Below are 27,182 nucleotides of genomic sequence, written 5' to 3'. Positions count from 1 at the left end.
GTTGTTCCAATAAGGGTATCACTGTTTTGTGGATTTTCGATGATGCTGCACAAGAAGGAAATAAATAGGCCCACTCTATTCTGCTTTGGTCAGACTTCACTTGGAAACTTGAGGAGTGGCTTAAGAAGCTGGGTATGTTTGGCCTGGAGAAGATAAGATTAAGGGTTGAGTGTCATATTTACAATAGAGCAAGCTTATTTTTATTGCTCAAGATTAGGACATATAGATTCAAACTAGGACAATAACTTCAGGAAAACAGATTCCGCCTAAACATTAGGAAGAAGAATTTCTTGAGGCCATTCGACAGTGGAACAGGTTAAATTGGAGTGTATTGTAATCTCTTTCTTTAGAGGTTCTGAAACAGAGGCTGGGTGGCCATCTGTCAGAGGGGCTTTGACTGTACCTTCCTATGATAGGAGTATCAGTCCATCAAACCATCATACAGTGGATCCTTCCTTTACGTGGGGGATTCATTCCAGACTGCCCTGCGTAAGAGAAAACGCATATGCTCACACCCCATTGAAAATAATGGATTGCGATCCCACGGTGTGGTGCGCTGTGTACACATCCACCATTTCCCCCCATGTGGCTTCTGCATTGGCTGGAAGCCATGTATGACACGTCCATGTACAGCATGGGCCCACTGTATAATCATAGAATCATAGAGTTGGAAGGAGCCTCATGGGCCATCAAGTGACACTTGATTTCTGTAAATCAAATTGAATGAGGACTGGGTGGTATCTGTGGTTCCCACCAACTCTATGACTAAGTGATGGCCCACCAAACCCTTCTTAACCACAGAGCTTCCTGGGACTTGAAGAGCCAGCTCACTCCCCTCTCGGCTTTATCTTCTCAGCTCCTGCCTTGGACTAGTCTAAGCTGCTGTGGTCCAGACCCAAAGGTCTAGCACACGCACCAAAGGCAGGACGACTAGAATTTTATTGTTCTTTTAAACTGTAAACAGCTTCCAGTCCAATTTTGGGAGAAAGTGGGCATATAAATAAAAATAGATTCAACTCACAGCTGAGAGTGATATGCTTAGATTTCATTAAAAGAGGTTTGGTACCAATAAAATGGAAATAATGGGAATAGGTTCTTTCACCACTAAAAAGAGGAGCAGTTCAATATGTTTCATCAAACATTTTATTCAAACAAATAATATGCACATATGAAATAAAAACATTTCAACGTTCTGCAGAGCATTAAAATTTTAAATAGTCAAATACTTTTCATTGCTTCTGCCCTGTGAGTTGCTTGATGGTTTTGAGTGAAACTTTCCCCACACTCTTGGCATTTCAATGGTTTCTCTCCTGCGTAAGTTACTTGATGAGTGAGCAGTTTCTTCCGTATAAAATTCTTCCCACCCTCCAAGAATGACTTCTTCCCTGTGTGAGTTGATTGATGACTGAGGGCCCTTTTCACAATGAAACCTTTCCCACACTCAAAGCATTTAAAAGGTTTTTCTCTTGAAGCATTTTTGTTTTATGACAAGTGAGGAATGTCTTCTGAATATAGCCTTTTCCACATTTCAGGCATTGGAATAGTTTCTCTCCTGTGTGAGTTTTTTGACGAGTTAGGTCTCTTTTCACAAGGAAACCTTTCCCACACTCCAGGCATTTAAATGGTTTCTCTCCTGTGTGAGTTGTTTGGTGATAAGAAAGGTGTGCCTTCTGAGTGAAACCTTTCCCACACTCCAGGCATTTAAAGGGTTTCTCTCCTGTGTGAGTTGTTTGGTGATAAGAGAGGTGTGCCTTCTGAGTGAAACCTTTCCCACACTCCAGGCATTTAAAGGGTTTCTCTCCTGTGTGAATTACTTGGTGACAAGAGAGGTGTGTCTTCCGAATGAAACCTTTTCCACACTCCAGGCATTTAAATGGTTTCTCTCCTGTGTGAGTTACTTGGTGACGAGTGAGGTCTATCTTCTGAGTGAAGCCTTTCCCACACTCCAGGCATTTAAAGGGTTTCTCTCCTGTGTGAGTTACTTGGTGACGAGTGAGCTTTGTCTTTTGAGCGAAACCTTTTCCACACTCCAGGCATTTAAATGGTTTATCTGCTGTGTGAGTTGCTTGGTGTTCAGTGAGGTTTGTCTTCCGAGTGAAACCTTTTCCACACTCAAAGCATTTAAATGGTTTCTCTCCTGTGTGAGTTACTTGGTGACAAGTGAGGTTTGTCTTCCGAGCGAAACCTTTTCCACACTCCAGGCATTTAAAGGGTTTCTCCCCTGTGTGAGTTTTTTGATGATAGGTGAGCTGTATCTTCCCAATATAACTTTTACCACACTCCAGGCATTTTGTAAAGTAGAAGGCTTTCATGGCCTGCATCCATAGTTTTTTGTGGGTTTTTCGGGCGATGTGGCCATGTTCTAGCAGAGTTTCTTTCTGACGTTTCGCCAGCATCTGTGGCTGGAATCATCAGAGAGTGCTTTGCCTGGAAAAATTGGGTGCATATAGACTGTGAGCCTGGGAATGGAGGAGTGATTGCATGTGTATTGTTCATGCAAACGAGGATTGTCTGCTAATTGGTGATCAATTATCTGCTGGGAAAGTCCCAGACTCTGAATGGTTTCCCATTTGCATTTGCTGAGTCCTTATTTTGCTATGCCTCAGGACTGGTAGCCAAATTTTGTTCACTTTAAGGGTTTCTTCTTTCCGGTTGAAATTATCCAGATGTTTGTGGATCTCAATGGCTTCCCTGTGTATCCTAACATGGTAGTGGTTGGCATGGTCTAGAACTTCAGTGTTTTCAAACAGTATTTTATGCCCAGGATGTTTTGTGGCATGTTCTGCTACTGCTGATTTTTCTGGCTGGCCCAGTCTGCAGTGCCTCTCGTGTTCCTTGATTCTTGTTTGCACACTGTGTTTGGTGGTCCCTGTGTAGACTTGTCTGCAGCTGTATGGTTGTGGTAAACTCCTGCGGCTGTGAGACGGTCTCTCTGGTCCTTGGCTGAGCGAAGCATTTGCTGGATTTTCTTTGTCAGTTTGTGGAGGTTGTGTTTCCTCACCACTTTCCCTATTCTCTCTGTAATTCCTTTGATGTATAGTAAAATACCTTCCCTTTGGGTGGCTGCTTGACTTCACTTCTCTGGGTTTTCCTGGGCCTGGCAGCCCTTCTGATGTCTGAGCTGGAATAACCATTGGCCTGTGCTTCAGTTCATCTTCCAAGAAGTGGGGTTCACAGATGCGTTTTGCTCGGTCTACCAGTGTTTTGATTGTGCTTCTTTTTTGTCCTGGGTGATGGTTGGAGTTCTTGTGCAGGTATTGGTCTGTATGTGTGGGTTTTCGGTATACTGTGTGACCCAAACGTAGGTTCGGTTTGCGGATGACTAGGACATCCAAAAATGGCAGTGTTCCTTCCTTTTCTTTTTCCATAGTGAATTGGATGTTGGGGTGGATGTTGTTCAGGTGATTCAGGAATACAGCCAGGTCTTCTTCTCCATGGCTCCAGATGGTGAAAGTGTCATCCACGTATTGGAACCAAGTTGTGGGCTTTTTCGGTGCTGTTTCCAGGGCTTGCTTTTCAAAGTGTTCCATGTAGAAGTTTGCTATCACCAGGCTTAGAGGGCTTCCCATTGCTACTCCATCTCTCTCTTCGTAGAATCCCTTTTCCCACTGGAAATAGCTTGTGGTGAGGCAATGTTTGAACAGGGCTGTGATTGCCTCACAGCCCTGTTCGAACATTTTACCATACATCAAAGGAGTCACAGACAGACTAGGGAAAGTGGTGAGGAAACACAACCTCCACAAACTGACAAAGAAAATCCAGCAAATGCTTCGCTCAGCCAAGGACCAGAGAGACCCTCTCACAGCCGCAGGAGTTTACCGCATACCATGCAGCTGCGGAAAAGTCTACATAAGGACCACCAAACGCAATGTGCAAACAAGAATCAAAGAACACGAGAGACACTGCACACTACCAGTCCTGAGGCATAGCAAAATAAGGACTCAGCTAATATAAATGGGAAACCATTCAGAGTCAGGGACTTTCCCAGCACATAATTGATCACCAATTAGCAGACATTAATCCTTGTTTGCATGAACAATACACATGTAAATCACTCCTGCATTCCCAGACTCACACAGTATATATGCACCCAATTTTTCCAGGCAAAGCACTCTCTGAAGATGCCAGCCACAGAGGCTGGCGAAACGTCAGAAAGAAATTCTGCTAGAACATGGCCACATAGCCCAAAAAAACCACCAAAAAACGTGAATGCTTTTGTTACATATGTGTATGTAAGGAGAGATGGCATTCTCTGAAAGAAGAAAAAGCCCTCCTTCCAACCACCATCTTGAGGGGGAGAGAGGCCTGACCTGAAAGACTAAGAGCCCTCCTTCCGACCACCATTTTGAGGGGGAGAGAGGCCTGTTATATTTTATTTTGACTTTGTATTGTACTTCCTGTTGTACACCGCTTTGATCTAATTTGGAAAAGCGGTATATAAATAAACATTATTATTATTATTATTATTATTATTATTATTATTATTCTGGGCTGGCAATCGGAGGGAAAGCAAAGAAAGAGGATGCAGAGATGGCATTCTGAGGTGTCCTCCCTTGCAAGCGACATTTGTTGTTGTTGTTTTTATTATTATTATTGTGACAGATTATGTGCATGCTTTGGGCTGGAAGGGAAGGGAAGAGGCTGGCATGGGGGGGAGGCAAGGGCTTCGTAGGTGGCACTGGCCTGGAAGCGAAAGGAAGGGAAGAGGCTGGCGTCTGGGGTAGGCAAGGGCTTCGGAGGTGGCATTGGGCTGGAAGGGAAGGGAAGAGGTTCTAAAGAGCAGGAAATGCTGGGCTAGAAGCGAAGAGGAAGCTAAAGGCTGGCATTCAGAGAGAATGCTGTGGAAACCCATGACTTTGGCAGAGTCACACTCTCTCAGCCTCAGGGGAAAGGCAATGACAAATCTCCTTGGAACCAGTCTTGCCAAGAAAACCCCAGGATGGGGTCTTTTTAGGGTTGCATAATCTGTAATGACCCAAATACACACAACACACACATATCACACACCTGGAGGTTTTTAAATTTGACAAGTTGGCAGAATATGTGCACATTGCTGCCAGTTTGTTTGTTTTTAAAGGAGGGGGGAAAGCACCCATTTAGTTGGCCAATGATTGTAGGATATGTCACCTTTAACGAAAGCAGAAATAAATTTGACAACCAAGGAGGCTCCATTTTAAAGCGGTACTGCAAATGTGAACTTCAGAGGGGCAAATTGCTACTTGGCCTCAGAGGGAGCGATCAGGCAGACTCAGCAACATCAGGGATTGCCTGAAGGAAGAGGCTCCTCCCTCTTTTAACTGTCATCTTGGCCTCAGAGGGAGCGATCAGGCAGACCCAGCAACATCAGGGACAGACTGAACGACGAGACTTCTCCCTACTTTAACTGTCACCTTGTATTGCATTGTATTGCAATTTTTACTGTACACCGCTATGATCATTGTGGAATAGCGGTCTATAAATAAAACGTATTATTATTATTATTAAATTGCATCGATCGAGGTAAAGGGTAGTATGAACTTCTTTCCGGGCACGTTTGGTATGGGGCAACCGGATGTGCCCAGTTCTATCCAGAGCAAATGGGCTAGTGAGAATGAGGCTTTTGTTATCCATGTAAAGGTCTCTGAAATTTACAGAGAACATCTGTACAACATACGGTTGGCATTTTCATGGGCCTGTCATCTGCAGATTAAAGCATCCACAGATGTCCCCACCCCATTATCCTCAATGGCGGCTGACTGCAATTGGGAAGAACAAGACTTGAAGTATTTTTCCCCATTCATGGGGGGGGGGGATGTCCAGAACAGAAGCCCCGCAGATACCAAGGGCTGACTGTACTAGTGTGTATTAAATTTTAAAAAAATGTTTGGCACTTCTAACCCTAAAATATCCAGACAGCAAAGAAAGTACAGAGGAGCAATGCTATCTCCTGGGGTTGCTCAAGTCCCATTAAATACAACAGCAGAGTAAAAGTGTGTCTCTTAAATAAATGGCAAAATCAAGGTTTGCTTTTTGGAATTTATATTTGTTTCAATATTTTAAAGATGTGGACCATTGAATCTGTGGATAAGGAGATCCAAATGTACCTTCATTATCTACTTCAGTTTTGTTCAGTCAGACCCAAAATTTCTTCTTATACTGAGAGTATGAGAAAAGCCCTTGCTATCTAAAGGGACCAAGGGACAACCAGCATGTAGTAATTTGAGTGTTGGACGAGGATTCTTGGAGCAAAGGGTACAAATGAAGTGGGTGTCCTTGGGAAGGTCACACTCTCTCAGCCTCAACAAATAATGTGAGATCCAGTTGGATGTCATGAGCTTGGACCACTGGGTAGAGTGTTTGGGGACTCACTAGTGGTATCTCCCCCAAGGGCTTTTCAACAAATATTAATGAGAAATCCCATGACAGGTTCACCTAAAGGTCATCATATGCTATGCTAACACCATAATCTAACTACCTCCTGCCTCCACACCAGGGCTTGGCTTTCTTTTGGCAAAAAGGTCTGGGGAAGTAATGGCAGCCACATCCTCCAAGTCCTCCCTTCCCCTGCCCTCCGTGGAAGCCTCTCCCTCTGTATCCATTTTTGGAGGAGTCAGTGGGAGGAACAGGACTAAGTGGAAACAAGGAAGCAAGATGTGGCTGATTTCTGCTTCCACTTCTCACTTGCCCTTAACACTCTCATATTTCATTTCATTTTTAATGTGGTTGTATGGGGCCACAAAGGCAATTGGAGGAGACAAAGTAGGCACTTGGGGTGGGGGATACTGCTAGTGAAGCCCCCCCAACACTCCTCCCAGTGGTCCAAGCTCAGCTGGACCTCACATCATCCACTGTGACCTTGACCAAGATCTGCTACTGAATGGGTTTTTGGGAAGAGAGGCCAGAGACATAAGCAAAGCTGAAAGAAAACCACTCAGCCTGCTGTAATCTATCAAGATTGAAGAAGAATCCTCAGGGTTACTTTTCAGCACTTGTAAGGTGCACAATCCAAAGAAAGAGAGAGAGCCTTACTCAGAGAGGACAGGGCCCCCAGAATCTCCTCCATCACTTCCTGATGAAGGGCCTTTTGGCCTGGATCCAGCAGGGCCCATTCCTCCTCTGTGAAATCCACACCAACATCCTCAAAGGTCACCTGCAGAAAGAGAAAATTAATTTTAAGATTGCTCAAGAAAATTGAAATCCTTACAGGATGCTACCCACAGGCCCCTTACAGGGGCAACTTGTGATGGAAGCAAACAGAAAGAACAAGATTCTGTGGGGACCAGGGAGTAGACGAAGTGAGGCAGGCCCAGCCCAGCCCTTTCCTGGCTCACTTGGGATCCTGTCCCCTACCTGATCTAGTCTTCCAGAAGGTGTTCTGAGTCCATCAGGGTGAAGAGATGTGCTTGTAGACCCAGTCCCTATTCTGCCTCCTGGAAGGAAGTAAAAGGAAAGAGAACATCTCTAACCTCCTCTCTCCTTCCAGTTCCTCCTACATGTGCAAATGCAATACACACCATTTCTCATACAAGGCTTTATTGCATTGTTTTCTGCAGACATGCCACTGTAACTGGAAAGTCTGAGCTTGTTCTATCCTCCATCATCTTCCTAGTGGCAATCTTGCTAAAACTAGTAGCTACAAAGAGGATGAGGAGGAACAGGAAGTCTGGTGAGGTATAAAAAGTGCTTGTAAAATATACTTCACTGTCAGAGGCTTTGTTAACTTGAGGTATGCCTGTAATTTCAAAGTGCTAGTTAGGCTATATAAAGTGGCCCAAGTGCTGCAACTGATAGAGTCCGGATATTTCAGACATATTTGAGAAGAGGGAGTCAAAGAGGAAACTACCCTCTTAGCCCTTACTCATTGAGGAGGACATTCCTTCTCTGTCCTGTGTGATCCACTTCAGCCGCTGCCTTTGACTGGATTCAAAAGGACACTTCTCCTTCTCGGCCATCTCTTCCACAAACAAGTCCTGCAGCAGAAGCAGAAGCAGGGAGGGAGGTAGAAGAGAGAAGAATTAGGAAAGGAAAGGAAGAGGACAAGGCCATAACCACCGTAGATGATTTCCAGAAAAATCCTGGGAAGTGGTAGCTACATTTGAATCATAGAATCATAGAGTTGGAAGAGACCGCAAGGGCCATCCAGTCCAACCCCCTGCCATGCAGGAAATCCAGATCAAAGCATCGCCGACAGATGGCCATCCAGCCTCTGTTTGAAAACCTCCAAGGAGGGAGCCTCCACTACACTTTGAGGGAGTTTGTTCCACTGTCGAACAGCCCTTACTGTCAGGAAATTCCTCCTAATGTTGAGGTGGAATCTCTTTTCCTGCAGCTTGCATCCATTGCTCCGGGTCCTAGTCTCTGGAGCAGCAGAAAACAAGCTTGCTCCCTCCTCAATATGACATCCCTTCAAGTATTTAAATAGGGCTATCATATCACCTCTTAACCTTCTCTTCTCCAGGCTAAACATCCCCAGCTCCCTGAGTCGTTCCTCATAGGGCAAGGTTTCCAGACCTTTCACCATTTTAGTCGCCCTCCTTTGGACACGCTCCAGTTTCTCAATGTCCTTTTTGAATTGTGGCGCCCAGAACTGGACACAATATTCCAGGTGGGGCCTGGAATATTTGCATTCTCATTATGATGATTTTTTCCATTTGTATCTTTTGTTTTCCTCCCTCAGAACTCAGACTCATTGGTGATTTACAGCAAATAGAACAAGTAAAACAACAACAAAAATAAATGCATGTACAAATTATAGTTAAAAAACAAGCTATCTACAGAACTGAAACCATTAAAACATAAGAGACCAAAAGGAAAGATTAAAACAATAGAAATGCACATCACTAAAACTAGTTTCAGGTAGTTTTCAGAAAGCTGTTTTCTTCTTGGGAGTGAGACAGTTTAATCTCCCCAGTAAGGGAGTCCCAGACGCCAAGGGCAGCTACTGAGAAGGCTCCATCTTACATTACCACAAGATATGACCATCATGATATGTTCATATGGGAGAATAGGCTGGGAAGAAAGCCAGACAGAGCCTCACTGATTGCAAATAGTCGCAAAAGCAATGAATCAAATCTTCTAGCCATTTTTTAAAAAAATAAAATTGATAGAAGATTCAATTCATTGATTTTGCAACTACTTGCAATCAGTGAGGAAAGTAGTTGCAAAACCAATGAGTTGTATCTGCTATCAATTTATTTTAAAAATATCTTTCTTCTTCGTGGTCTCTGCGAATCACACAAATGGGTTATTCCGCGCATGCAAAGTTCAGAAACTTCCGGAATAACTAGACAAAACTGCTTTTGCAACTTTTGGGCGGTAGCTCCACTCACCCAATATAAAGCCCCTAGTGTTCCCGCTCTTTCCTCAGTTCCTTTTTTTCTGCTGCATTAGCAGCTTGAAGGAACTTCGCTTGTTGGAATCACTTGTTTTTTTAATGGTTTGGGGATTTTCAACTGAAGTGAGAAGTGTGGTGATAAGATCCCCAGACAAGATCCCCACACTTCCTGTCTTCTGTGTTTGAGTGAGGGCCACAATATGCAATCTTGTGCCCTATGTAAGTCTATGACCTCACAGGCGAGAAAGAACCAGGACTCTAGACTGAAAGCCACCCTTTATGAGCAGGCCTTGTACCCTCTTCAGCTTCGGCTGCTCAGGTCCCTGAGAGGGATTACCCTGCTGAGGGATCTTGTCCCACGGAGAAGCCCCAGGAATAGCAGAAGGACAAGTCCTCTAAAAAGGACAAGTTTAAAAAGCCTGATAAGGACCGCCAAAAGGAAGACTCCACTGCAAAGAAGGCTTCCAAGAGGCGCCATTTCGATGAGGTGGAATTCTCTGCTCGGCGCTCGTTTGAAGACCAGGGGGTTAAGAAGACCTGTTCTGAGTCCATTGCACCCAACAAAGGGGACAAAAATTCTTGTTCCGAGCCCTCAGGCTCCCATACGGCATCTTTGGTAATGGCCAGTATTGAGCAAGATTGATCCCGTTGGGATGCACCACCTTCCTCTTCGCCGTCCCTACAGCCTCTGTTCAAGAACTTCAGGTTCAGGTCGGATTCCAATGAGGAGCTTGTCGATCCTGACCTCCTGATTCTAATACTTCATCAGGAAGATTTGGCTTCATCTCACTGTGCTCACCAGCGTCCGTCTCCTTCTCTCCCTCGATCTCAAGGATCTGGATCTGTCGTAGGTCAGCAGGAGGTGTTCCTAGAAGATGATCCTGAAGTCATTTACAATAGTGAGAACGACCAGTATTATGTTCTTGTAGATCCGGAAACTTTGCACCATCGCTCTGCTGCCCGAAAACCTCGCTCTCCGAAACTTGTCTCAACTGTAGTGACTCAGGTCTAGGTGTTTCCATAGCGTACCCCGTTTCTGGTCATTTCCTGGAAGGATGACAGGGATAGGCCCCGCGAAACCCACCAGGGTTCACCATCGAGCCATTCTGCATTTGATTGGGACTTTGAGCTTACTCATTCTCCATTTCGTCAGGCTAGATTCTGCTTCTCTTACGGATGATGTGAGGTTCTTTGTGGAGCAGGTGATCTGAATGGGTAATGACTTAGAATTGGAGGTTACACACGTCAATGACGGGGCTCTCGATGCCGTGGAGAGGCAGATTTACAGCAAGGGCCAACACCCGTGTCCATCTATTTTTTGCCATCCCTGGAGCATATAGCCAAGCGACCTTGCATCTGTGGCTTCCACGTCTAGGAAGATTGAGAAACTGTATAGGATTTCACCTTCCCAATCTTCCTGGTTCTTCCAAAACTTGAAGCCCACCTCAGCCATTGTCAAGGAGTCACAGCTATCCTTCATACCGAAGACATCAACGACCTCTATGAATAAAGGGGGCAAGAAAGTGGACAGCCTGGCAAAAAGATTTATGTGGCTTCTGTGTTGGACTTAAAGGTGGCAAACTACAATGCCTAGAATCAAAGAATCATAGAGTTGGAAGAGACCCCAAGGGTCATCGAGTCCAACACCCTGCCATGCAGGAAATCTAAATCAAAGCATCCCTGACAGATGGCCATCCAGCCTCTGTTTAAAGACTTCCAAGGAAAGAGACTCCACTACTACACTCCGAGGGAGTGTGTTCCACTGTCAAACAGCCCTTACTGTCGAGAAGTTCTTCCTAATGTTGAGGTGGAATCTCTTTTCCTGAAGCTTGCATCCATTGTTCTGGGTCCTAGTCTCTGGAGCAGCAGAAAACAAACTAGCTCTCTCCTCAATAAGACATCACTTCAAGTATTTAAACAGGATTATCATATCATCTCTTAACCTTCTCTTCTCCAGGCTGAACATCCCCAGCTCCCTCAGTCGTTCCTCATAGGACATGACTTCCAGACCTTTCCCCATTTTGGTCGCCCTCCTATGGACACGCTCCAGTTTTGCCACATCCTTTTAAAACTGTGGTGCCCAGAACTGGACATAATATACCAGGTAGGGCCTGACCAAAGCAGAATAGAGTGGGACTATTACTTCCCTGGATCTAGACACTATACTTCTATTGATGCAGCCTAAATTCGCATTGGCCTTGTTAGCTGCCGCATCACACTGTTGACTCATGTTCAATTTGTGGTCTACTTGGACTCCTAGATCCAATTTTATATCTGACACCCATTCTATATCTGTGCATTTCAATTTTCCGCCCTAAGTGCAGTACTTTACATTTCTCCGTGTTGAAATTCATTTTGTTAGCTTTGGCCCAGCTTTCTAATCTATTAAGGTCATTCTGAAGTTTGATCCTGTTCTCAGGGGTATTAACTACTCGTCCTAATTTGGTGTCATCTGCAAATTTGGTAACTATACCCCCAATTCTGTCATCCAAGTCATTGATAAAGATGTTGAACAGCACTGGGCCCAGGACAGAACCCTGTGGGACCCCACTGGTCACTTATCTCCAGGATGAAAATGAGCCATTGTTGAGCACCCTTTGGGTTCGGCCAGTCAACCAGTTACAAATCCATGTAACAGTCATGTTGTCTAGTCCACATTTAACTAGCTTGTTTGCATGAATGTCATGGGGAAATCTGTCAAAAGCTTTACTGAACTCAAGATATACTATATTCACAGCATTACCTTCATCTACCAAGCTGGTAATTTTATTTAAAAAAAGAGATTAGATTTGTCTGGCATGACTTCTTTCTCTGAAACCTGTGTTGACTTTTTGTGATTATGGCATTGCCTTCTAGATGTTCACAGACTCTCTGTTTAATGATCTGCTCTAGAATCTTTCCTGGTATTGAGGTCAGACTAACTGGATGATAATTGTTGGGATCCTAATTTTCCCCCTTTTTGAAGATGGGGACAACGTTTGCCCTCCTTCAGTCTGCTGGGACTTCTCCTGTTTTCCAGGAGTTTTCAATGATTATTGTCAATGGCTCTGATATTCCATTTGCCAGTTCTACTCTTGGATGTAGTTCATCTGGTCCTGGAGATTTATATTCGTTTAGATTAAACAGACATTCCTGTACTATCTCTTTACTTATTCTGTATTAAAATTCCCCTATTCTATCTGCTCCATTATCCTCAGGTTGAGTTACCTTTGCCTTTTCTGAGAAGACTGAGGCAAAGAAGGTGTTGAGTAATTCTACCTTTTCTCTGTCCTCTGTTAGCATTTTGCCATCTTCTGCACACAGTGGCCCTACCATTTCCTTCTTCTTCTTTTTGCTCCCGTCATATCCAAAAAAGCCCTTTTTGTTGTTCTTAACCTCTCTAGCAATCCTGAGTTCATTCTGTACTTTAGCTTTTCTAACTTTACCCCTTACATATGCCTGCTATTTCTTTGAATTCCTTTTTCGTGCTTTCCCCGTTTTTCCGAAAAGTATTTGGATCAAGGCAAGAAGTTCTAAAGTGGTGCTGCGTACTTTGTCCACCTCTCCTAACAAAACGGGCTTTCAGCTCACAAAGGGTGGAGATATCTGGGATGTCAGAAGAAACAGCTTTTTTATATTGCTAATAGAATTCAAATTTTATCTCATGGACTTTGGAAAGTTTTGTTCCCAGTCCCAGAGGGCCAGGAGGAGGGACTGGCTTGCAAAGATATTGTTGTGGTGTGTGTGTGTGTATCTTTATTTCTGACCAACTGTCAGAACCAATAGTTCTGATCAACAGTGCTCAGTCAATCAAGTTTTGTAGGTGAAACAAAAGGCTATTATTGCAGACATCAGAAACAGCAACTATCAGAACCAGTTCTTGGTCAGAAAGAAAGATTCACACAACCCCAACAACATAATAAAGGCAGGTGAACCAATAAACTCTGGCATTTTAACAGTTAAAACTGTTTCAACAGTCAAATCAGAATACAGTCACACTTCAACAAAAACAAAATACACTCATCCCTCCACATTTGCAGTTTTGACTTTGGCAGATTTGATTATTCAGGGATTTTATTAATATGTTCTCTCTAGGAATTTCTAGGTCCTCCAGCACAACCTTATGGTCAACTTTAACTAACAGTCGGACTGAAGGACCTAGAGATTCCTAGAGAGGACACTCCACTAGGCATTTGTAGCTTCTCCAGCGCAATTCTATGGTCAATATCTGGCATACGTTGACCACTGAGTTGCACTGGAGGACCTAGAGATTCCTAGAAAGATATTCTCTCAGGTAAAAACATTGTGTTATTGCTATTTGCAGTTTTTCCATGTTCACGGGGGTCCTGTGCCCTTAACCCCTGAGAAAAAGTAAATCTGTGACTAACATCGCCATTTTATAATTTCTTTCTCCTGTATGATTCTTAACACCTTTGTCTGATGAAGAAGCCAGTGGAGCTATGAAAGCATGCCTCGTGTATATTGTACACTTTGGTTAGCCAGTTAAAGTTATTAATGGGGCCAAACAGAGAGGCCAAAATAAAGCTGCTTCGGGTCACTTTGGAAGTATGCTGTTGAAATAATACATGCCTCTTAAGAGGCCAGAAGCTGCGCCAAAGCTGTGCTCTTGTCCGTAGGACTGGGGCGTGGCTTTGGCATGGCTTCCGGCCTCTTAGGACTCATGCAGCATTTAAACAACATCCTGAAGCAGATTTATTTTGGCCTGTCTGTTTGGGCCTGTTGTTTTGTGAATTTTGGATGTACTTTGCTATATGGTCAAAATGGGTATCCCTAAATGTGTCTTCTGGAGAAGGATAATCCCATCCAACACAGGCTGTATACCTACTCCCTAATCTGCCATTTGACTGGTCAGCAGCACGTCTTTCTTGTCTGCATTAAGAAGAATGAGTTTACTCAATTTCCCCCCCAAAATCTCTAAAAAATAATAATGGGCCCTTGAAATGAGCTCACCTGCTCCTCTTTCGGCTTCTTCTCCTCTGCCTGGCTCAGGAGGAAGGCCTCTGCCAAGGCCACTGCTTGGGAGGTTGTCTCCGCTCCACACTCTCGAACCCAGCTCCCCATCTCTGGGGGAAGGACGGCCAGGAACTGCTCCAGGATCACCAGGTCCATCATCTCAGCCTTGGTGTGTCTCTCTGGCTTCAGCCACTGGCAGCAGAGATTGTGGAGCTGGCTGCAAACCTTTCGGGGCTCTAAAGCCTCCTCCTGGAAGACAAACTGCCTGAAGTGCTGGCGCTGGACCTCAGAACTGAGCATCTTCTCCCCAAAGCTCTTCTGCATGGCTCTTCCAAAAGAAGCATGGAAAACAAGAGATCATGTAAACGCTCTTGAGAGAAGGAGAAGTTTTACAACTAAATCCACGTTACTCAAATTCTCAACGCAACATCCTTCCACTTGCTCTCTCCGTATTGTCCCTATCTCTACCTACCTCTCTCAGAGTAAATTATTTCAGTGTGTGTGTCTGTATGTATATAATGAGAATATATAGGTCTCTTTCTCCCTGAGTCCCTCTTTTGAGAGAGAGAGACCCCCTCCTCCTCCTCCCTTCCTCTTCTTCCCTCCAACTGCCCTCTCCAAAGGCCTATGACTTCAGTCTAGGGAAGCTCCTTCCTTCCTTTGAGCCTCAAAGGGGCTGCAAGGCTCCTGGTTTTACAGACTGACAGAGTTCTGTCTTTGGATTCTAAGATTAGACCCCCCCCCAATTCTCTCTCTCTCTCTCAGTTTAAACATCTCTATCTACCTCTCAGAGTAAAATATTTCAGTGTGTGTATGTCTGTGTATGTATATATATATATATATATATATATGTGTGTGTGTGTGTGTGTGTGTGTATAATGAGAATATATAGGTCTCTTTCTCCCTGAGTCCTTCCTCTTCTTCCCTCCAACTGCCCTCTCCAAAGGCCTCTGACTTAAACCTAGGGCCTTTATCACACGTGAAAACTGGAACTCCAACCCAAAGCCATCCCAAAGGAAAGATCCTGCAGCCAACGTCTCCCCTCTTTCCTTTGAGTCTCAAAGGGGCTCCAAGGTCTAATCCTGGTTTTACAAACTCTCAGAGTAAAGTATTTTATACACTCAGAGCTTATAGGTCTCAGTCTCTCTCTCTCTCTCTCTCTAAGGCTCTCTTTCTCCTCAGAGTCTCTCTTTCACAGACAGACAACCTTCCTTCTCCTTCGCCTAGTAGTCTCTTCCTCTCCCCTCAAACTCCGCCCTTCCTTCTCAGCCCCCTCCCCCAAGGCAGCCTCCGAGCCCCGATTGGCCCGTTCCTCCCGCCAGTCAGATCCCGCCCACCAATCAGATCCACCAGGGCCCTCCTCCTCCTCCTCCTCCTGAGAGCCCTGCAGCCTTTGAGCGGGAAGAGAGCCGGGTGGCGTCCGTTGAGGGGAAATGGGCGGAGCCTGAGGAGAGGGGGCGTGGCTTAGTCCCATTGGGCCTGAAGGCTCAGTTCAAGATGGGCGACAGACAGACCCACAACAGAACTTAGCCCCCACAATTCATGGAAATACACACGCATATAATTTATAATATAAGTTGTAATATGTAAATTATATATATATATATATATATATATATATATACACACAAACACACACACACACACACACACACAAACACACATCATTTAATTTATAATATACATGAGCAGTGTATTTTGGGTGGAGGGGTAGGGAACATCTAAGAACAGACTGGAAGATCACATAGAAAGCTTGAAGTTGATTAAGAATATTATTATCTTATTATTTTCAATATTGTATATATGTAATAAATTATTTTAATAATAATAAAAACAAATATATATATACACACACACACACACATATATAATTTATAAATTGTAATATATAAATAATATATATGTATACACACACACATATAATTTAATTTATAATATAAGTTGTAATATATAAATTATATATATATATATATATATACACACAAACACACACATCATATAATTTATAATATAAGTTGCAATATGTAAATACACACACACACATATATGTACAGTCCGCCCTTCTTATACACGAATTTCTTTTACACAGATTCAAGCATCCATGGTTTGAAAATGTTCATGAAAAGTATAAATTTCAACTATCAAACTGCTTTTCCATGTTTTATGAGGGACACCATTTTGTTCTGCCATTATATCGAATGGGACTTGAGCATCCACAGATTTTGTTATCCACTGGGATCCTGGAACCAAACCCCAGCGTATGACAAGGGCGCACTGTATATAAAATATACACAAATGTAGAAAACCATGTAAACCTACTGTAAACCTTAGACAAGTGACACTTTCTCAGCCTCTGGATGACAAGGGAAAACCTCTTCAGAAGGAATGTGCCAAGAAAACCCGATGATATGGCCTTAGGGGCAATATAGCTTGGAACGGACTTGAAGGTGTACAATAACCATATGTATGTATGTATGTATGTAGAGCCCATTAGGCTGCACAAGAATGGACTGCATCAGAGTCATGGGGATAGTAACAATAATAGAGCTTTACTCAGCAGAAGCAAATAATAACCATAGCAAAATGCATTATGGTCATTTAGTCACAAGAGTTTGATGCAGACTTGCAAACCCTGGCAGAGCCTGCATGGTTTGAGTGCTGGAATATGGCTCTGGTGACCAGGGTTCAATTCTCAGCTCCTTGGGAAGTCACACACTCTCAGCCTCAGAGGAAGGCAATGGCAAGTCTCCAATGGACTCATCTTGCCCTGAAACCCCCCATGCCTTAGAGTCACCAATGTCAGAAATGACTTAAACACACACCACAACACACACACATCTCAATAAAATAATCATAATCATAATCATAATAATTGGGATAAACATTAATTTAGGGAACGCAACAAAATGAGGATGTGGAGACTGGTAAAGTGCCACAGGGTCCCTCAAGGCTCCCATGATAATGATCTAGATGGGACACCAAAGTCCTTTTAGTGCTTAGGGCCTCTGTGGGTCTTAATCCATTACCAAGTGTCACCAAGTAATTGTAGGGTCACTTGGTGTGATCCTCACCCCCAAAACACACAAACACACCCCAAACACACCCTCACAACCCCAAGTGAGGCCCCTGCTTTTCAGCCCAAAAGTCTGTGGTTCTGGTCTGGAGGAACTCCCACCAGACAGTCAAGGAGCCCAACCTCTTCCTGGCCTTTGCTCTCAGTGGCTGAAGCTGGAAAGTCTACATTAAAAGGGATTTTTTTGTAGCATCAGCCAATTAAAGTGGTTCCAAACTGCACTGTTTCCACAGTGAAGATGTCCCCCCTCCCAGTATGTCTTTTCAGCTTCAGAAATCAAAGCCTGGAAAATCAGCATCCAAAGGGACCCAAACTGCCCTGGCTCCATCCCATACAATCTTGGGATCAGTGGCTTCTCTTTGGCAAAGAAAGCTAAAGGCCTTGTAAAACTACAACTCCCAGGATTCTACAGAATGGCACTAGAGCACTTAAAGTACTGTCAAACTGCATTATTTCTGTAGTGTAGATGCACTCAAAGATCATGGACCCTGGTGTGTGCTGTAGTTCCATCTTAGGGAATCCTGGGATTTGTAGTTTTCCAAGGTCTACCAAAGAGTGTTGGTGTGTCACAAAACTACACATCCCAGGCTTATGCAAGATGGAGCCATGGCCATTAAAATGATGTCCAACTCCATTCTTTCTGCAGTGCAGATGCAGCCCTGGGGTCTACCACTCTTTGCAGAGGTTTATTTACTGTCTGTTCAAAGGTTGAAACACATTCTGTTGTCTTGGTTATAGAATCAATGTGTTGGAAAAGACCCCAAAGGCCAGATCCAATCCGACCCCATTCTGCCATGCAGGAACTCACAATCCAAGCCCTCTCTGTGACAGATGGACGCCCAGCTGCTCTTTCAAAAAGCCTCCAAAGGAGACCTCATTCTCCCTATCTGGGCCTAAGAAGAAGAAGGTCAGTATGGTCTGTGGCACTAGGTCCAGAGCCCAAAGGACCCTTAGGGATCTTTGACTTTCAGCCCTACATTGCTACTGTCTGACTTACATTGAGGGCTTTCAGTCAGACTTGTGGCCTTAGAATTGGAGGACTGGTATAAAGAGGTATGGAAATTAGCGATTAATGATAAATTCACATGCAAATTGAAAGTAAAAAGGGATACTATAGAAAAGAAGTGATTATGATGGAATTTGGAAAGAATTTATTAAGAAGGTATTGCGAAAAGAAGATGGAAGATTACCTCCACGAAAGGAACTGAGATCTTGGATGGAAAATAAGGGTGAAAATGGCTCTGGGGAAGGGGAGCTCTGAGGTGGGATATTAAAGATACAAATTGTAATAGACTGTAGGGAATATATATAAAGAATTATGTATTGTATAATAATCAATATTTAATGTATAAATTTTAATAATAAAATATTAATTAAAAATGATGGAGACATGGCCAAAGAAGCAGAGCCCTCCCTCCAGTCCATCTGCCTTGGTCTAGGCCTCAGAGGGAGAGAGGAGCCACTGGACCTCATCCCCTTCCCACCACCATTCCCTTCTGCTTTTGTGTCTGTCTTTAGATTGTAAGCCTGAGGGCAGGGAACCGTCCAATTAAAAATAATAATTGTAAGCCACTCTGAGAGCCATTAGGGCTGAAGGGTGGGATATAAATATCATAAATAAATGAATGGCCATTAAAGTGGTGTCCAACTCCATTCTTTCTGCAGTGTAGATGCAGCCCTGGGGTCTAGCACTCTTTGCAGAAGTGCAGGAGGTGAGTATGGAAAGAGCAATTCCTCAGATATTTCAGATGAAGGTGGTTTTGGGCAAAGAGGCTGGTCAGTTCCCTGGAGTAGAAAGCTTCCTCTAAACATACAGACTACAGATTTCGGGGGACTTGTGTGGGACAGGGATGGAGACCCTTGACTTGACCTCCCTCTCTTGCCTGGAATTCCCTGGATGCTTGTGGTTCTGGGCCTCCAAGTAATTTCTGACTGATGGCCACTCTAAGGTGCAGGGCTTTCTGGGGCTGGGAGTGTGTGGGTCTCCCAGTGGGTTTCCATGGCTGAGAGGGGAATCAAACCCTTGCCCCACAGCCATACTCCCACACTCAAACCCCTCTGCCACACTGGCTCTCACTTCCATATTTATTCGTTCTTGCTGCAGTGTGCCTTCAAGTAGTTTCTGACTCACCTTACCATGGGGTTTTCTTGGCAAGAGTTGTTCAGAAGAGGTTTGCCATTGCCGTCCTCTGAGGCTGAGAGCGTGTGACTCGCCCATGTCACACATGTCATAATTCAAGTGATGAATTATCACACGTGAAGAACGAAATTGTGGCCATTCCTGAGTCAAAGCGGAGTGAGTGCACATTGAATTACCACACTGGTAAATACCATGCGGATTCAACTATTCAAATCGGCACCCTTGCGCATGCTCAGTGGGCTCTGAACGCATCGAGAACCTTTGCCCTTCCGGGGTGAAGAAGGGGCCACTTCCTGGTTCCACTTTCATGTGAATGCTAGCCTCACGTGAATGACAGCTTCACGTTTCCTCTTCCCTTCTATTTTATCCTATTTTTACTCGGTTTACTCTAGAATGTGTCCTGGGTCCTCTCTGTCAGATTTCCCTGCATCCCCCAACTGCTTCCTTCGAATGTGTCCGGTTTCCCTTATTCTCCATGCTCCCTAAAATACCACCTCCCTGAATCCAATCCGCTCTCCTTCCCTTTGTAACAGTTGCCTTCTCTTAGGTTGAATCTGCACTGGGGAAATAATCTGGTTTGACTCCACTTTAACTGTCCTGCCTTAGTGCTATGGAATTCTGGGAACTGTACTGTCGTGAGACATTGAGCCTTCTCTGCCAGAGAGTTCTGGTGAATGAATGAATGAATGAAAGTTTATTTCTAGACCACTATTCCTTAGAGATCATAGCGGTTTACAAAATTTAACATCAAAAGACAATACAAAGTGAAAGCCCATAACCCGACAATAGAAAACCCACCCGTACCGCCCGATCTGAGAGTGCGGGGTGGACTGTATGGGGAGAGGCGGTCCTCCAAGTACCCTGGGCCCAAGCCATTTAGGGCTTTATAGGTCATTACCAACACCTTGTATTGCGCCCGGAAGCGAATAGGCAGCCAGTGAAGATCTCGCAGTACAGGTGTTATATGGCTGGTCCTGGAGCATTCAGTGACCAGCCTTGCTGCCATGTTCTGAACCAATTGTAGCTTCCGAGTTTGGTACAAGGGTTGCCCCATGTAGAGCGCATTACAGAAATCTAACCGAGAGGTTACCAGAGCATGTACCACCATTTCCAGGTCCTGCTGGCCCAGGTGGGGTCGCAGCTGGCATATCAGCCGAAGCTGGTAACAGGTGCTCCTGACTGTCACATCCACCTGAGATGTAAGGTGGAGCGACGAGTCCAGAAGCACCCCCAGACTGCGAACAGAGTCCTTCAAGGGGAGCGTGACCCCATTCTGGACAGGTGGACAAATCTCCATCCCCGGGCCTGGGGAACCTACCACGAGTACTTTTGTTTTCCCTGGATTCAAGCTGAGTCTGTTTTCCCTCATCCAGCCCATTACTGACTCCAGACAAGAATCAAGAGGAGAGATGCCATCCCTGGTCACTGCATCAGTCGGAGACACAGAGAAACATATTTGGGTGTCATCAGCGTACTGATAACACCGCGCCCTGTGTCTCCGGATGACCTCTCCCAGCGGCTTCATGTAAATGTTAAATAGCATAGGGGACAAAATCGCTCCCTGAGGGGCACCAAAAGTAAGGGCCCTCTTATCGGAGCAACAGTCCCCCAGCTGCACCATCTGGAATATTAGGTAGGAACGGAACCACTGGAGCGCAGTGCCCCCGATGCCTAACTCCCTCAGGCGTTCCAGAAGGATACCATGGTCAATGGTATCGAAGGCCGCCGAGATGTCCAAGAGCACTAACAGGGACATGCTACCCCTGTCCATGCCCAGACGGAGATCATCGACCAGGGCGACCATAGCAGTCTCAACTCCAAAGCCCGCCCGGAAACCGGTTTGAAATGGGTCCAGAAAATCCGTCTCATCCAAGATCCTTTGAAGCTGGAAGGCAACCGCCCTCTCAATCACCTTCCCTAAAAACGGCAGCAGCGAAACAGGCCGATAATTGTTCCGAATTAAGGGGTCTAGGGAGGGCTTTTTTAGTAAAGATTTTACTACAGCCGTTTTTAAGCTCGATGGAAACAGCCCTTCCCTAAAAGATGAATTAATGATCCGGCATAACATCTCTGTCACAGCCGGTCCCCCCTGAGCTGCCAGCCATGAAGGGCAAGGATCAAGAGAGCACGTCATCTTCCTAACACTACAAAGAATCTTGTCCACATCCTCGGTACTTACAGACTCAAAATGATCCAGTACAACAGGGTCCACGGAAGCTCTGGACACCTCTACTCTAGATTCTGAACTAATACTGGCGTCGAGATCAGCCCTTATCCGAGAGATTTTATCCGCAAAGAAGTTGTTAAACTCATCATAGCAGGCTTTAGATGGTTCCAAAATAGGGTTCAGGGGAGGAGGCAGTTGAGTAAGCTCCCTCACTACCCTGAACAGCTCCGCTGGATGCGACTCCGCGGACGCAATACATGCAGCATAGAACAAATTCTTAGCTGAACTTGTTGCCACTCCGTAGGCCTTCAAAAGAGAGTCTAGGAGTGCCTTGTCGGCTAAGTCCTGATGTCTTCGCCAGTCACGCTCTAGACATCGCAGAACCCGCTTCCTTTCCCTGAGGTCTTCCGTATACCAGGGCTGTTTTTTGGAAGCAGGCCTGAGAGGACGCTTGGGAGCGATACTGTGTATAGCCCTGGAGAGATCAGTATCCCAGATGTTAGTCAGGGCATCAACAGAATCGCCATCAGTTCCAACCATATACCCCTCTAGGGCTTCTTGGAACCTTTTGGGTTCCATTAGCCTTCGAGGGTGGACCATCCTAATAGGTCCACCACCCCCGGGACGGATCTGGGTAGAAGCCTTGATACTAGCCTCGACCAGGAACTGATATTGGAAACCTCTGCCCACGGAGACTCCATGTCCGTACAAAAGACGACATCAAGCAAATTACCAGCAGAATGCGTAGGCCCTGAGACCAATTGGGACAGGCCCATGGCAGTCATGGTAGCCATGAACTCCCGAGCCGCACCAGTTGGACCATGGCCAGCCTCGAAGGGGATATTGAGGTCCCCCAGGACAAGACGCCTAGGGGACTCCAACACCAGCTCCAATACTAGCTGCGTCAGCTCGGCCAGGAAGTCTGTTAGCGCCCGGGGTGGCCGGTAGACCAACAGAATCCTCAAACTGTCCCTGGCCTTCAGGGTCAGGTAAATACACTCGATAAAGTCCAGTTGGCGGACATGGTTCCTGGTCAAGGAAAGGGTGTTCTTATGGATCAAGGCAAAACCCCCCCCCCGCCGCCCACCTAACCTGGTCTGGTCCTTAACTGAGTACCCGGCAGGAAGGGCCTGTGCCCACACAGCTTCACTCTCAGGCCCAAGCCAGGTCTCAGTAATGCAAGCCAGGTCACAACTCTTCTCATCTATAAGATCATATATAATGTGGGTCTTGTTCCTAACAGACCTGGCATTGCACAGGAGCAGAGACAGGGTTTGCGGTACATTTGGACTGACCCTCAGATCTCTTTGGCTAGGAGAGTGGATGGAAGGAGAGATAGATATTACGCATCGATCCCGCCTTCCCTTCCGATATGATTCCACTCTCCTACCATTATATCTCCCCCTGCCCCACACTACTCCAATAGGAGCCCCGCTTAACCCAGCATCACCTCCCATCACCACATCAAGCTGAAAGCCCCCCATGTCCATATAATTCCTTCTGAACAGAGCAAAAATACCACAACAGAGGATGACTACCACACAAGCCATTCCTCTGCTGCAGACACAGCTAATAGGATCCCACCCCTCTTGGCCCTCCTGCAATGATGCACCAGTTGGACCATGGCCACTTCCAGAGACACACAGAGAGGCCTTCTTCCTCTGCTTCTCTCTCAGCCTCCTCACAGGCCCCGCCCCCAAGGCAGCCTCCGAGCCCCGATTGGGCCGTCCTCCCATCACTCAGGACCACCTCCACCAATCAGATCCAGGCCCTGCCTCCTCCTCAGAGCCCTGCAGCCTTTGAGCAGGAAGCCAGGTGGTTGGTCTCTGTTGAGGGAAATGGGCGGAGCCTAATAGAAGGGAGGGACTGTGAGGGAAGGGGGTGTGGCTTAATGGGCCTCGTAGTGTTGCCAATCTGGTGACTTTCACACCAAAATGGGGTTTTTTTCAGAGCCTTTGGTGTGATTTTGGTGCCTGGTTCTATTTCGGTGCAAATTTGGTGACTTTTGCCCATTTCAGCTCCAGCCTGAGCGAGGAGGCTGGCTGCAGAGCAACCACTCCTTTGGAGTTGTCACACACTAACAGTTTTCAGCCAATCAGAGAGAGGACAGTGGTTGCCCCGCCCTCAGGAAAAGCTCAGCCAGGGCAGAGGCAAAGGGAGACAAGGGCCAGGAGGCAGGCAGGCAGCCAGGCACTTGTTGCTTCTTCTTCTGCTAAGCTTGGTTGCTTTGCGGTTCTGAGGCAGCTGTGGGTTGCTTGCAGCCCGTTTCACCGGAGGAGTGAGGGATCTTGGCTTCCCAATTGCCTTAGGATTTCCAAGTAAGAAATAAGTTTAAGGCACACAAAGGCAATAGTTGACATTGATATCGTGGCTTGATGTTGTGATAATTAATGCATTAATGGACTGCTGTTGTGGACGGCTGTCTGTGCCTTAGAGTGACATTTGAATTTCTGAATTCCTGAGCTTGGGCAGAGTGCCCCAAGCCTACCTCTCAGGGTCGTTGTTGTACTGTGAGGTGGACCATTTGGGTTGTCGGGAGGAGAATCTAGTGGAGGGGAAAAGTAGAAGAATAGAGGAGATGTGAGGAGAAAAAGAGGTGGAAAGGTGCTTCTGAGCATGGGCAGCGCACCTGGGTAGAATCATGGATGTTTATCTCCATCTTCCCTCCCTTCCATGGGCTGCCCTACTAGTTGTGTGATCATGTGAATGTGATGATGTCCCTGAGAGAGTGTGTGTGTGTGTGTTAGTGATTAAATATGCCTCTGAGCATGGGCAGAGCACCTGGTAAGTTGGCATCCCTGCCCTGTCTTCCAAGAATTTTGTTTTGTGGCTCTCTTTTTCGTTCCCTTTTCCATTGCCATCCATACTGCAGAAATAATCCAGTTTGGCACTGCTTCTAACTGCAAGGCTCCCTGCGATGATGGGATTCTGGGCACAACAAACCACCAAGCCCAGAATTTCTGGTAAAGCGAGCTTGAATTGTTGCTTCTTGGCCATGGCGGTTGTGGCGACTGGCCTCTGTGTGTACATTTGTTGTTGTCTAAGACTAGCCTAACCTAGCTGTTTTTTGTTTGTCTGTTTGTTTGTTTTTTGCTTGTTTCCAAATGGAAGAATGGACTGTTTTGTCATAAGGAAATCTAAACCTAAGGTAAGATTCTGAAATAACATCATCAGTTTCATTAGACTTTGAACAAATAAGTAAATAAACAAGCATACTTAAATTGCTTAATTAGTTAATACAGTAATAATTTTATTAAGTAATAGCAAACTATAACCCAAACTAATAAAATACCAAGATAATCTGTACAGTTTACACTATTTGGGTTAATTTAAATTGATCTTATATCTCATAGATCAACATTCTTTCTTGACAGTCCTGTTGCAAGTTGTTGTTACATTAATATATATTAATATAGCCTACCAAAAATTAAACTTTTTATAACTGAATGAATAGAGAAAATGTGTATTTGTTGTTTTACTTGTGGAGTTAGACTGCATAATAATTCACTTCTAATGTAATGTGATTTGGCTTATAGGCTATGCGCTGTAGGTACCTCCTTGGTCATGTTTTTCCCACAGCTGGAAGAGCAACCGGGTCCATCAGGAGTTACAGCCAAGAAGAGGAAAAGGATTCTGCCACAGAACCAATGGATACCTCATGTTCTGAGCCAAAAAAAGATAAAAAGTATGTGCCAGAATTCAAAGGATGGCTAGAAAAATCTACAAAGAAATCTGAAGAGCATGAACTAGCTTATTGTAGAATGTGCGATGTACACATCATAGCTCATAGAAGTGATATCCAGAAACATAATTCAACTGATAAACATGCTATTAAGCTCAGAGAAATTAAAGGGAACCTCAATGTGAAAGAAATGGTTACCTTGCCAAAAACAAGTTACCTACAAAAAAGGGTAGAGTTACAGCTAGTTAGTTATTTATCCGAGCAGAATTTACCTTTGCAAAAAGTGGATGTTCTGATTGAACTCCTTCCAAGGATGTTCCCTGACTCAAACATAGCTCAGAACCGTGCCCAACACCACACAAAAGCCACTGCTGTGATAAAAAATGTCTTGGTGCAGAGTTTAAGAAGGAGTCAAACCTCCTCCTGAGCGCACCATAGTGATGGATGAAACAACCGATATTTCTTCCACTAAGCAGTGTGCATTTGTTGTAATATATTACGATGATCAAGTAAATACAACCAAAACAAAATTCTTTGCTTTGAAAGATTTAAAATCGTTGACTGCTGATGACTTGGTAAACTGTTTAAAAGATATCCTCAAGGATAACAATGTACCATTACGAAATCTTGTAGGATTTTCCTCAGACACAACAAACGTAATGTTTGGTGAACATCACTCTGTTGTCTCACTCTTGAAAAAAGAACTTCCAGATGTTGTCTTCATAAAGTGTTCATGTCACCTTATTCATTTGGTAGCTTCAAAAGTTTGTTTGAAGCTACCTAGAAGTGTGGAAGATCTCCTACGAAATTTAGGGGCGCATTTTAGCCGAAGTTACCATAGGCAACAGATTTTAGTGGAATTTCAAGGATTTTTCAGTGTTGAAATTCACAAAATCTTAAATCCTTCAACAACAAGGTGGCTTTCTGTAAAAGCCTGTGTAGATAGAGTACTGGAACAGTACACACCACTGAAGGCTTATTTAAGACAAACAGTTTTTGATGGTCCATCAACAACCACTGAAGAAATGCTGAAGGCCATGAACACTAAGTTCACAGAGATCTATCTGGAATGTATGTCATATGTTCTTGGATTATTTACTGACTTTAATACCACATTCTGTAGCCAAGGGTCCGTTTAGAGGAATTTTATTAGCTCAATATTGCAAGAGGAGGGCCTGCTACGACGGCCCTTGCAGAATCGTCTCCTGTTGTGTATACGGAGTAGACCAGGGGATTCCAATAAATGGAGCTGAGACAAATTGTAGTAACTAAATTGTGCTGGCCAAATGGCCGTAATAAAGTTATTATTATTATTATGTAGTAACTAAATGTCTATTTTATTGAAAAGGGGGAAAAACACACTAAATGCACACACATTCAAGGCTCAGGAAAATAGGTTGGAAATATGGAAAAGATGTTTAGGCTTTGCTAATGGTATACTCACCAAGATGTAGGCTTCCTCCGAGAAGCGAATGGGATGTGGAATAATGGGACAAGTTGCTCCGCAACCTGGGTTTGAGCAGAAATGCCGGCTACCAGAACGTGGAGTAAGTAGACCTTTGAAATGGCGCCCTGAGGAGTGAAAATGGAGACCTTTTAAGGGCGAAATCTCGCCTGAGGGCAAAGAGTTTTGGTGATTGGGACAAAGGTGTTTGATGGATGTCTTTCACCTGGAAGCTCTCTTGATTGTCTTAAGCCTTTTGGACGATAAGCTTTGAGGAGAGGGGGAGGTTGCTCCTTGGAGGGCAGACATCTCATTTCCTTCTGAGATCTGATAGTCTTCTGGCGACTCCCCAAACAATGCAGATGTTAATGAAGGGATTGCCTCATAGCATGCCATCCGACTCTGTGGTC

General features: G+C 44.8%; 1 protein-coding gene across 1 annotated transcript; it reads right to left on the bottom strand.

Annotated features, from left to right (window-relative positions):
• Nucleotides 1–1,330: 1,330 nt before the first annotated feature.
• Nucleotides 1,331–14,590, bottom strand: LOC149320652 (uncharacterized). The gene is made up of 5 exons (XM_089500104.1): nt 14,264–14,590; nt 7,838–7,949; nt 7,330–7,409; nt 7,009–7,129; nt 1,331–2,221 (listed from the first exon to the last, which is right to left on the bottom strand). The coding sequence occupies exons 1-5, from the start codon at nt 14,588–14,590 to the stop codon at nt 1,419–1,421; spliced, it is 1,443 nt and encodes a 480-aa protein (XP_089356230.1). The 3' UTR covers nt 1,331–1,418.
• Nucleotides 14,591–27,182: the final 12,592 nt, after the last annotated feature.

This window comes from Sceloporus occidentalis, unplaced genomic scaffold (assembly GCF_023333645.1).
Source record: "Sceloporus occidentalis isolate IW3139 unplaced genomic scaffold, rSceOcc1.0.p SCAF_1, whole genome shotgun sequence".
Classification (NCBI taxonomy): domain Eukaryota; kingdom Metazoa; phylum Chordata; class Lepidosauria; order Squamata; family Phrynosomatidae; genus Sceloporus; species Sceloporus occidentalis.
The sequence above is the reverse complement of the archived record's forward strand: the minus strand, read 5'-3'. Positions and strand labels throughout refer to the sequence as shown.